The sequence below is a fragment of the Aquarana catesbeiana genome, linkage group LG05 (genome assembly GCF_042186555.1).
Source record: "Aquarana catesbeiana isolate 2022-GZ linkage group LG05, ASM4218655v1, whole genome shotgun sequence".
Lineage (NCBI taxonomy): Eukaryota > Metazoa > Chordata > Amphibia > Anura > Ranidae > Aquarana > Aquarana catesbeiana.
In genome coordinates this window covers 582,771,963-582,785,097 of record NC_133328.1, presented here as the reverse complement: position 1 = coordinate 582,785,097, position 13,135 = coordinate 582,771,963, and the positions used below count along the sequence as shown (strand labels likewise).

Here is a 13,135-nt window from a genome sequence, read left to right as displayed (position 1 = left end):
TCGCACACACACACGGGTCGAATTTCAAAGAATTTTCTTTCGAAAATTTTATCTAAGAATGTTCGTTCCAATTTTGCACTATTAGTGGGCTGCAGCAACAGCCGATTTTCATGCGGCCATCGAATTTGAGTGATCGGGTATGTTGGGAATTTTTTGAAAAACGAAACAAGTTTCTAAATTAATGATGGGAGAATCGTGCAAGAAATGTAAAAATCGAAAAAGAAATGCGGTTTTGCAAGAAAAGAAAATTCCCAGAAAGAAAAGAAGATTCCCAGCCACGAAAAACTATTTTCTGTAGCAACAGGAGGTGAAATTGAAGGCTTGGTTGGTGGAATTTCGAAATCAGTGGTGGCACCATCGGATCACAAAGCGCATGAAATTTCTGATTTGCAAAAGAATAAATTCTTTCGAAATTCGACCATGTATGGCCAGCCTAACACACGATCATTTTCTCCAGAAAAAAAAAAAAAAAAAAAAAAGATGGTCATATGATCCCCATCGTCCCCGGAAATCAAAAAACAAACACCAAACAAGACTGGCACGTGACCCTCATCTTCTTCAGAAAACCAAAACTGGCACGTGACCCTCATCTTCTACAGAAAACCAAAACTGGCACGTGACCCTCATCTTCTACAGAAAACCAAAACTGGCACCTGACCCTCATCTTCTACAGAAAACCAAGATTAACATGTGACTCTGACCTTTTCTATGCCATTAAACCATCATCCATCCATCAAACCACTGAATGCGCCACAGGGATCACTTTTATCTTTTAATGGCATCCAGCTGCAGCCATAACCCTGGTATTTAACGTCAAACAAGTGACGTATTTTCCCAGTTTGGCAGTCGGCAAGGGGTTAAAACATGCATCAGCATGGCAGCCAGGCAACTAGCATTTTTTTTCTTAGAATGAAAGCTCAATAATAGAAGCATTCATTCTCTCATGACAGGATTCCTAAAAGGAAAAACCTGCTAAAGTCTTTCCAATCTCATGAGTAGACCAGCTGTCAGTCCTGAGCACCAGCTGTGTACACCAAATAAAACAGGATACAGATCGGTCAGTGCGGCACAACACACACAATCCCATTTCCAGAACTGATCTGGTCCCGTGCCATAAATAGGGTTTGGTTTATGATGGACGGGAGAGATGCGACTGTGAGAGGGTGTTAAATCTTGGTTTACAGGATGATGCAACGCCCAGAGAAACATAACAGACACTACAGTATTTCAAACCCATTGTCATACATTCTGAGCATAAGCTGTGTTTGGAGTCAGTCTACATGCCGGATAGATCCATCTAACACAATGAAAAGAGCGAAAGGAGTAATATGCAGTAATGTCCAGCAAGCAGACGCAATTGCTGTGATCAGGTTAAGGTCCCTTTCACACGAGGCGGACTCCGTTTCCACGGAGCCCGCCTCGGTCCGCCGGCTCAGCGGGAGATCTGTCCGTTGATCTCCACTGAGCCGGCGGATGACAGGTCCCTCTCTGCTCACTGAGCGGGGAGGGGCTTGTCAGGCGTCGCTGCCGCCTATGAAGGGATTGGACGAAAACGGACAGCATGTCCGTTTTCGTCAGATCTCACCCGATCCGATCCGCCAGCGACGGACCTGGACGTAGGGCCATCCGTCTGCTTTTAGCGGATCGGACGGGGTCGGATGTCAGCGGACATGTCTCCACTGACATCCGACGCTCCATAGGCTAACATGGAGCTCCCGTTCAGGTCCGCCGTCAAAACTGACAGGCAGACCTGAACGGTCCGATCGTGTGAAAGGGCCCTAAGGCTTAATGTACACGGGACATTTTTACAACCTCTCCTGATCGATTTAACGTGACAGATAGAAATTTTAAAAAATTTTAATTGAAAATGTCAGTTTTGCCACGTTTACATGCCGCGTTTGCGTTTAGAAGCGTTTGAAAAAAATTAAAAAGTTTTTCTTCAAACTAGCCAAAAATGAAAAACGCCTACAAACGAAACGCAGCTAAACGCGAGTTACTGCGTGTTCTCGGCTCTTGATTGGATAGATTAATAGCAGCGCAGCCATTGCTGTCAATCAAATCCAATGACGCGAGCACCAGGGCCGAGTCATATATTCGGCGGCTATGGACGCCGAATGATGGACTCGGGAGCGCGCCCGCAAGGTAACCCCCCCAGGAGAGCGCTTCTCCTAGGGGGTTATCTGATGTGGGGGAAGAGCCGCCAGGGGACCCCAGAAGACAGTGTTCAGGGCCACTCTGTGCAAAACAAGCTGCACAGTGGAGGCAAGTATGATATGTTTGTTTTTTTTTTTGTTTTTTTTATAAAATCGAAGCTTTACAATCACTTTAAGGTTTTTATACACAGCAAGGATTTTAGCATTGCCCACTATAAAAGGAAAATAGATTGAAATTATTGGTGAAAAGTTCTGCTTACCTCCATTTGAGCAGCGGCGATCCTTTGGTCATAGTGGCCCAGAAAGTTTGGGAAAAAGGTCATATTGTAGCTCATTCCAATACATCTGGGCACTGCGATTGGTTCACAGGTGAATGCACTGTGCCCATATATAACAGGCAGCAGTAAAGTGCTTAAAATAAGGATCCCACAATGCCACATCTTTGCACCGACGTCTACAGATAATGTATAGGGTGAAGTCTGGGCTGGTTACGGTATTGGTATTGTGAATGGAGCAGAGTTAGAAGCGGAGAAACGACCGTTTACTTCGACATCCAGCATTCCCAGGCAGCAATTCAATACCAGGCAATGGAATTATACAGGAATTCTTTTTCATAGGCATCCTGTTAGGAAAAAAAAAAAAACACACAAAGCACATCAGCTAAATGGCAAGTATTATAATAAACACATTCAAGGCCCTTATAACAAAGACATATAATTTTGACATAATAGGGACTCTTACAAACAGGAAACACAAGTGTAACTTTGCATCAAGTAACATTTATAAGTATCCGGGATAACACAAAGTTACATATGACCCAAGTGATTTCCACGTAGCGATGTACAGACAGAAAACAGAGAAAAACAGGGAGTTGCTATTGCTGAGCTTTCCTTTTGAAAATGCTAGGAGACTGGCTGCCATGCTAATCTAATTAAAAAACAACAAAAAAATTGCTGCACTATTAAATTGTGAGAAATACATAAATCAATATAAAATGAATACATAATGATGATCAGTCCATAAAGTGTCCAAAACAAATGAAAAAATCATTGAAGTTGTATCCCAGAGGATAATAAATGACAGAACACCCAAAGTGCACTTTCCACCGTGATAATAAAAGATGTGTCCTTACCGGATAACTAGACTCCACATTATAGGAGCCTAGTAAGACAGATTCACACATCATGGAGGATCCATCCACTGCAGAGGCAACCTGGGGCCCTCCAGCTGTTGCAGAACTACAAGTCCCATCATGCCTCTGGGAGTAATTGTAACTGCCAGCCTTGCAATGCCTCATGGGAAATGTAGTTTCACAACAGCTGGAGGGCCCCGGGTTGCCTACCCCTGATACACTGCGAGAATGGCTTTGAAGCCAACCTTGCTGGTTTCTTCTTTTCCCTCTCAATCCAACAGGTATTCACTCGTACCATTTAATTTAGCTGCATGGTACAGTTTGATTGTAATCAGCACCTCACTAGATCCTGCTGATACCTGTGCAGCTGCTGTGCACACACAGGGAAGTCCATACCAAAGAAAAATGAGGGGGGGGGGGGGGTGGTTGGTTGGGGGAGTTACTATTGCTGACCTTTCCTTTTGAAAATGCTAGACTGGCTGTCATGCTAATCTAATGACTTTGTAACTTTTGGGGCACAGACTTTGGCCAGCCGCAGTACTTTTTTTCTGCCATAAGATGTCCCCAGTCTTTTGGCCAGCATTATACAACCTACTTCCTCTCAGCCCAAGTCATCCTGGACCAACCCCTAGCCTGTAACTGGACAGTGAAAGGAGAAGCAGCTCATCTCTCCCTTACTCTGCTCTCTCCTCCTACAAGCATGCTTCTTGTCAGCGCATCAACCGATTGGCTCCATGCGTAGCTTCCTCTCACACTCCAGCTCTGCTGTACAGGTTCTGCAAGAGGCCGATACCAGGTCACATTCAAGTACTTAATTTCAGCCACTGCTTGCATTTACATATACATTTAATGATGTACTAAATTGTGTACGTTATATCTGCCTAGAGTTCAGATTTAAAACAGCTAGCAAAAATGTATTCAAAGTAGGGATCGACCGATTATCAGTAAGGCAGATTATCGTGGGCCGATATCAGCATTTTCAAAAAATCCGTATCGGTTGCAAACTAGACCGATATTGCTATATAAGGGGCTTTACCAAGGTGATGCCTGCGGCGGCAGGCGTCACCCTGGTACCGTTCTTTAGAGTGGATGGTTGGCTTTATTGTAATAACAATCGATGCGGCTCAGCAACCGCTCAGCTGTTATTACAAGCAGCGGGAGGGGACACCCCCCCCCTCCGCCGCTTGCCCGGGCTCTCCCGTCCCACCAGCCGGCATGTTCTGCCGGCTGGCCGAAGACCTGAACAAAGCCGATGCTTCGTTCATATCTAGTAACCCGAAAGCGATGTGATGACATCACTTTTCTGATTCCTGGCATCTTAAAAAGGCGCCAGTTTTAAAAAATAGAAAGTATTAAAAAAAAGACGATCTTGACATTGTGAATACTTTCAATTGCAGAGGAGGGGTTTGGGGTCTCATAGACCCCCGATCCATCCATAAAGAGTACCTGTCACTGCCTATTACTGTCACAAGGAATGTTTACATTTCTTGTGACAGCAATAACAGTGATAAAAAAAATAAAAAAAAGTGTAAAAATAAAAATTTTTAAATGTACAGATTATCGGCCTGAGAGGTGGCCGAAATATTAGTATTGCATCGGCACCGAAAAAACGTTACCGGTCTCTCCCTAATTCAAAGTCTTACAATTCATTTTCTTTAGAACACAGCCACAGCCTGAGTAGAAAAGTCTGACCCCTGCCAGCATGCTGCAGAGTGGGACCCCTGCTCTCTGTGAAGAAGCAGTGGTCTCTCTTCGAGGGGGTCTGACACACTCCCTGTTGAGCTCTCCAAAAAGCAAAACTCAAAAGTACTAAAATCAGAAGAAGATCAGCATGATAGCCTGGCCAATGGCATTTTAAGAAGGGTAGATCAGCAACGGCAGACTTCACACAGAAAGCTGAAAGAAGCATACAAGAATATGGAATTCATGTAAAAAAAAAATCTTTTTCTTGCACATGTACCTACAACACAAAATTAATTAATTAACATTTCTGATAAGCAAGATCACCATCAAAATCCACCGAGGATTAACCAACAACAGATAATGCTAAAAAAGTGAAGAAAAAGGACTACCTATTCATTAAACTCTCGACATGGGGGTGCATAATCCTCCCACTGCCTGAGGTGCAAATGAAAAGGCGTCCCTCCGTCATCATCAGAAATCTCTGTAAATGGCGAGATGGAGAAAATAGGCTGGTAGAACAAAAATCCACAAAGAGAAGAAGTACCGTAATCAATTTCCTTGTTGGGTTTGAAATCTCGATGGCAATGTGTGCATTGTCCAGACTGACGTGAACCTGCATGTTTGTGCCCCTTTTACATGGACATTCTGTTAGTCCATATTTTAACCACGATTAGACAGACTGCGATGTATACCTACAGACGGCTGGATTTATTAAGCAGATATACATTTACATTCAGGTTAAAGTAGTGCTCATTATTTAAAATGATACCTCACCTTTACAAAAAAACCTGCCTATGCAGGTAAGGGATGTTTGTAGATTAAAACAATCTGTGCAGCTCCGACTATGAATAATACCCTTGTTATAGGTGTAGGCCATTTACATACCTTATGAAGCCTGACTGGAATACTCCCAGGATGTTGCTAAGTGAGGCCTAGTCATCACTGCTCACCTCCACCATCACAGGAATGAGCTTTTTCTCCGATTCAAACCCCCTCACATTCTCTTTCTCTCTCTCTCTGATGCAGTAGCTCTACCCTCACCATTTGAGAGCTCACTCCTTTGGTGGAGGTGAACAGTAATGACTAGGCCTCACTTAGCAACGTCCTAACAACATCCTGGAAGTATTCCAGTCAGGCTTCATGAGGCAAGTAAAAGGCCTACACCTATACAAAGGGCATTATTTACTTTAGTCAGAGCTGCAGATTGCCCCTTTATCTGCATAGGCAGTTTTGTGGTAAAGGTGAACCATCCCTTTAAACTTGCCAGCCTGTAAATTTGAGGGGGATTTTTTTTTTTTTTGTGGGGGGGGGGATGGGCGCGAGTGTCTATTTTGTCTGTACCCACTCTCACTACCTCAATCCTCCTTCCCACCTGCGGCTTACTGGACCATGTCACGCGTCCTAGAAGGCTGCAGGACCAGTCTCAACAAGAAGTTATAGGCTGTTCCTAAATGGCAGCGCCATCGACCCGCAGTGGGGAGAATTGGATGTGGGAACACAGCGATGGAAACCAGGAACGGGTCCACAAGACTGAGGAAAAAAAATAGAACGGACATGGAAGACATCGGTTTCTGTTCTGACCAAGGTGGATAAAAATCAATGACATGAGGGACTTGGTCTCCCCCCCCCCCCCCTGCCCACCTAGAGGGGTTCCTTCCCCTCCCCCCACTACAGGAACCATAAGGGGGGAGGGAAAGCCTAGGTAGAGGGGAACCCTTCCCCAGGGTACCCTTACCTTAGGCTGGCATCGCTGAGCGCCGTCTGAGCATCTGCTTCTGACATGCTGGTGGGCGGCCTGTGAAGTCTTCACACCGCCTGTGCAGTGAACAAACTTCTCTCCAGCCTGTGCCCGGCCCTCTATCTAGTGCCACGCGACCCAGAAGCGGAAGTCGCGGGTCAATGGACACACTTCCGCCCCCCCGCCGGAAATGACGCCACCCGCCGTCCAGCCCGCTCGGCTCCACTGCGGCCTGTACCCTGTACAGGGGGGACAGAGATGCCTCCTGCAAACAGCCCTGTGGCTGAGAAAGAGGGCCCCCCCAGACTTCCACCAGCGCTCGGCGAAGTGGGGGAGGCGGACGAGATGCGGCCGGTAAGTAGCCTGCCACTGCCCCAGAGACCCCTGTCTCTTAGTTAGGGACTTCTTGTCATTTGGCACCTGTCATTTCAGATCCATCATGGCAGCTCCTGTTAGCGGGCATCCACTCACCTGCTGCCACCACGTCCCTCACCTTGTTGAGTCACTGCTGCATCACCAGACCTCACATTAAAGTGAATGGGACTGTTGGTGAGTCAACAGCAGGTCAGAGGAGGAGCCGCTGCAGGTCAGAGATGACAGTTGCTCTTTAAAAATTGTTGGATTTACATCAAGCCTTTTCCCTAGCGATTTAAATCACGGATTTAAATCAAATCCACCCTGGTTCTGACCTGTCTAGGATCCCCTCCGGGGACAGAACAGAGGGGCTCCGTAAGAAAGAGGCATTCACACCTTGGCATTCAAAAACATGCGTGTTTGAAAGCCTTGCAGATTGCTTGTAATGTGGTTTGCTATAGCTGGGTTTTTCAGTAAAACAAACAAAAAAAAAAAAACACATTTCTGCATTTAAATAGTCAAGGCTTGCCACCAAATATTTTTTCTTTGTGATAATGCACTTTAAAAAAAAAAAAAATTACACAAAATTAGGATTTGCATTTATCATGTGTATAGGTTAAAAATGCACTTGAAATGCCACAGACAACATTCCTTTTAATTACACTGCTCTGAGACCTCAAGCATACTGGTATCTAGTGCCGAATGCAAGAGCCACAGATACAACTCACAATCACTTGTAAAAACCAATGGCTGTACACGCCTGTACAAGGGTATACACCAGCACTTTTAAATGCACATTTTTACCAATGTACATCCCTGTACAATCCGCAACCAAAGCCCAAGTACCTTCACACAACTAATGATTTACAGTTGCAATAAAAAGTATGTGAACCCTTTTGGAATTATATAGATTTCTGCACAAATTGGTCATAAAATGTGATCTGATCTTCATCTAAGTCACAATAGACAATCACAGTCTGCTTAAAGTGGAGTTCCACACAAAAATGGAACTTCCACTTTTCGGAACCCTCCCCCCCTCCGGTGTCACATTTGGCACCTTTCAGGGGGGAATGGGGGTGCAGATACCTGTCTAAGACAGGTATTTGCACCCACTTCCGGCATAGACTCCCATGGGAGTCTACGCCTCTTCCCGTCCCCACCGCGCTGTCTCCTGGGAAACACACAGCTCCCAGGAGAGAGCGGGGACCACTTGGGACGCGCAGCGCGACTCGCGCATGCGCAGTAGGGAACCGGGAAGTGAAGCCGCAACGCTTCACTTCCTGATTCCCTCACCTAGGGATGTTAGCATATGACAATGACTTTTGTAAGTCTTTAGCTGACACTCTAGGATTCTTCTTCACCTCATTGAGCAGTCTGCGCTGTGCTCTTGCAGTCATCTTCACAGGACGCCCAATCCTAGGGAGAGTAGCAGCAGTGCCGAACTTTCTCCATTTATAGACAATTTGTCTTACCGTGGACTGATGAACAGCAAGGCTTTTGGAGATACTTTTATAACCCTTTCCAGCTTTATGCAAGTCAACAATTCTTAATCATAGGTCTTCTGAGAGCTCTTTTGTGCGAGGCATCATTCACATCAGACAATGCTTCTTGTGAAAAGCAAACCCGGAACTGGTGTGTGTTTTTTACAGGGCAGGGCAGCTGTAACCAACACCTCCAATCTCATCTCATTGATTGGATTCCAATTGGCTGACACCTCACTCCAATTAGATCTTGGAGATCTCATTAGTCTAGGGGTTCACATACTTTTTCCACCTGCACTGTGAATGTTTACATGGTGTGTTCAATAAAAACAAGGTAACATTTAATTCTCTGTGTGTTCTTAGTTTAAGCAGACTGTGTTTGTCTATTGTTGTGACTTAGATGAAGATCAGATCACATTTTATGACCAATTTGTGCAGAAATACATATCTTTCCAAAAGGGTTCACATACTTTTTATTGCAACTGTATATGAGCGGCAGTTCATAGCAGCTGTGGCTTCCTGGTGGGGAAATACACCCGAATTTTGCACTATATGGCCCTAGGTGCTTGTGGTCATAAGGCCTAAAATATGAAGATGAGAATGTTTCCAGACCAGGAAGTAATGGGTAAAGTCTTTAGTGGGGGCACAAACTGCAAATAAAACCTTTTGCAGGAACATGGGGAAGGGTTTGAACTAGGAATGCACCGATAGATCGAACACCAAAAAATGCCCATAATGGCCACCGAAAAACGCACACGATTTTGCTGTGATTTTCATAGCTCATGTGATTTAAAAACTGCATCAAAAAAACGCAACACGGGAAGGGTAACAGACCAGTGTGAAGACATACATAGAATTTAAAGGGATGCATTTTTCTTGAGCTTTTCTTGCTCTTTTTTTGAGTGCCATTTTTTGGTCTATACCCCCTCCCACTTCCTCAACCCTCGCTTAGGCAGGGAGGATGTCACTTGTTCTGTCCTCCTCCCCACCTGTAACTTCCTGGAACATGTCACGCATCCTAGCAGGCCTCCCCACCTGCAACACAGGAAGCTCAACTCAGTGTGAAGACACATAGAATTTAAAGGAGAAGTCCAACCAAAGCTCGGGCTGGGCTTCTCCTATGGATCACAGGAGTCCGCTCTCTGCTGGCATCACAGAAATCAGTCCAGGCATCGCGTCATCCCGAACCACAGAGTCTGGATCCGCCAGGTGCCTGGACTGAGAGCCTGAGACGGTCGCTCCTCGCGAGGAGGAGCAGGGAGGAGAGCTGCCGATTGACAGTCAGCAGTTCTCTGCTCAGGGAGCTGTGAGAACTGAGCCATCTGCAATGTTCGATTGCTCGGTTCCCAGTGTAGAGGCGCCTAGGAACAGATGCAGCATCCACCTAGGTTAGGGTTGTCACCTTTTCTTCGAACCAAACCCGAACGCTTCAGCGGGGCTTGGCATTTTTTTTGTAGCATGCACTATGAGATTGTAAAATACCTGGGACTCCTCTGTGTGCCCTAGGGGAGTAGTAATGCAGCACGTGCAGCAGTGAACAGTAGGTGTAGCCAGTTGCATATAGTGCAGGTGTGTGTAATGTACAATATAGTGTATATAGTGCAGACGTGTGTAATGTACAATATATAGTGTATATTTAGTGTGCAATGTACAATATAGTGTATATAGTGCAGGTGTGTGTAATGTGCAATATAGTGTATATGTAGTGTGTAATGTTTGGTGGGGAGCCTCCCAGTGTAATTTTGGGGGCTGGAGGGAGGTCTCCTGCTGTAGTATGCGGGGGGGGGGGGGGGGGGGACAGGGGAGAGGAGGGGGGCGGCTGACAGAGGAGGGTGGCTGCGATCATACCTTTGGGTTCCTGCCGTGCGGAGAAGGTTCCAGGCTCCCCGGTCACCTCAATATCAGGTCCCCCCAGCTGTGATGGAGCAAGAAGAGGGCGAGGTTTCAAGAGGTGAGGAGCTCTTACACAGACAAGTGTAGGAGAGGAGTTAGACCGACTAGAGACCCGGACCGTGATATGGAGCAGCTGCAGAGAGGCGCACAGCCGCCACCGGCCACATGCCACATAGTAAACACAGAGCTACGGGGCGGAGGACGGGACAAAATGAGACACAGAGGCGCTGGATATATGTTGTGCCCGGGTTTCCAGGGGACAGAAACCCGGACACAAGTTGCCAAACTCGTACTGTCTGGGTCAATCCCGTACGGGTGGCAACCCTAACTTAAGTATGTATAAACCTGCAAAAAAGGGATGCAATATGATAATAAAATATATTTATATTATATTATATTTTTTAAACTGTCCATTTTGGTTTTCAGCCAAGCGCATGCTGAATTTTTGGTTTCGGTCTAGAATTTTCATTTCGGTGCACCACTAGTTTGAACTCCTGTAAGGATACTGGATTGGTCTGCCTATACCTTGGACAACCACTCCCCATCTGTCTGAAGGACAGAAAGTGAGGCATAAACTCTGCACTGGGGTTAATGGCAGCAATAAAATGTTGGCAAAAGCATTTACTCTTCTCAAGTCATACGTAAAGGAAAAAATAAAAAAATAAAACAAAATGTTGGCTGGGGTTGAGCCAATTAATTAGTAAAACTGAATGTCAGATTGGTTCCTTGGGGCAATATATAAACTTTCTTTTGAAGGCAGATGACTCAGGAGGCTTCATCATTAGCAGGCCATGATGTATTATTCCCAGCATGCAGTGTGGATGGGACCACGGCCTCCATTGTAGCAGCATTGGTAATAGATAACTACAGACATCGGGAAAGTTTTGCCCCCCCCCCCAGGGTGAGGCGGTGGGTGTACTGTACACCCTCCCGTCCTGCCGTACTAGTTATTGTACCTCATCAATGTTTTTTTAATATGCAAAGTTTTAGTTAATTATACACACACACACAAAGGTAAAAGAAAAATCCAAAATAGCCCCGGGAACCATGATAAACATCTGCTAAGCTTCCTGAAAATAACCAAGTAGCAGCAAAAATTAACACTTCAGTGTGACCTTCTCTACTAGGCTGAACCGAAAAAAAAAATGCAGGCAGTTCACTCTAAACTTCAAGACTTGATGTTAGACACAATCCAGTTGCTGGTGACAAATCACCAAAAACTGTGGAGAAAAAGCTCACTGACTTCCATGTGTCGCTCCCTCGCTGTTCACATGAGTGAGGTGCTGCTTCCTCGCAAACAAAAACACCACCAGTAAGCCAGTGAGGGAGCGACACATGGAAAAAGGCAAGTATTATTTTACCCCGTTTAGCCTGCTATCCTATCAGCAATCCTGTCCATGCCCTAAAAATAGCCATTGCCTTAGACCAGACCACCCTGGAGGTGCCTTCTGGGTTCTTCAGGGGTGCCTTGGAAAAATGCCAGAAAAAAAGGTCAACAAGCTGGCGGGTGGGTCATCCTTTGTTTTTGTTACACAAAGGCTCAGGTTTTTATTGTGTGGCATTACAACCTTGGGCACCGTGCAGGCAAGTGGCTGGCTTTCTAACAACCAATGTCAGAGGTTGATAAGGAGGACGTTGGGCACCTGAGGACGTCTTTGTTTGCCCCTTCCCTTTCCCTCTCTGTCAGCACTAGCCAAGGCATGGTGGTCTTGCAGGTGAAACAAAAATGTTTGTCATGGTTTCTAGTGAATAAAAAAAAAATGGCCACAAGCTTAAAGTGGTGTTCCGGCCAAAATTATACTTTTTAAATAAAAATACCCCTATAATACACAAGCTTAATGTATTCTAGTAAAGTTAGTCTGTAAACTAAGGTCTGTTTTGTCAGTTTATAGCAGTAGTTTGTTATTTTATAAACTTACAGCAGGCCGTGGCCATCTTAAGTGTGGGCATCTGAAGCCAGACTGTATTTCTTCCTGGATCTCATCCTTGCAGATCTCGCACATGCTCAGTGCAGCACAAGCAGTGTAATAGGTTACAGGTCAGGTTTCCATAGCAACGGCAGTTTCAGAGGAAGTTGCCGCCCCTTCCCAGAAGGCATTGCAAACAGGAAATGATGCGATGGGCCGCGGCCAGGGAGGAGGAAGTGAAAAATGAATACAGCAGATATACAGTAGGTGCTGAGAAAAAAATAAAAAAATATCCAATTTGTTTACAGTGCTCAATTTAGTGAGGGATGCTGAAGAGTTGTAAAAGTGGGTGGAACTCCACTTTAAATTATTCAATGCACACATTTGAACAGATTTGGACCGAATATTACCTAATGATTTTGATTGCTAGCTGCTACACTTACCAAAAGGACCCCCCCCTTTTCTTTCATTTTACCGACTTTTCTGTGTTACCTGTGCAATTCTGGAGCTCCTGCTCTGCCCATGTTACATCAGGTCCGTGAGATATCTGGTTCATGAGATATGCTTGACACATGCTGTGTCACCCTAAATCTACCTCCATTCCCAAGGTTATATAGACATCTCGACTAAAAATCCGCTCACTACCACCAAGAGTTGAAGAGGCTTACCAGATAAGGTGGACCCAATGGAGCATACGCCGGATTGGGTCGGACAAGGCTTAGGTGGTGAGTGGCTGTGTATACTCCGAGAAGGATGCGGTCTCGCGGGTTTGCTATATCAAAGCTTAGCTTTGA

General features: G+C 45.4%; 1 protein-coding gene across 1 annotated transcript in view; it reads right to left on the bottom strand.

Moving 5' to 3' along the window:
* The window catches only part of FZD6 (frizzled class receptor 6), a 112,946-nt gene that overhangs the window by 74,722 nt on the left and 25,089 nt on the right, over positions 1-13,135 (bottom strand). The window contains exon 2 of the mRNA XM_073632083.1: positions 2,414-2,775. Coding sequence (XP_073488184.1) covers positions 2,414-2,593 — 180 coding nt within the window. The 5' untranslated portion in view covers positions 2,594-2,775. The remainder of the gene's footprint in view (positions 1-2,413; positions 2,776-13,135) is intronic.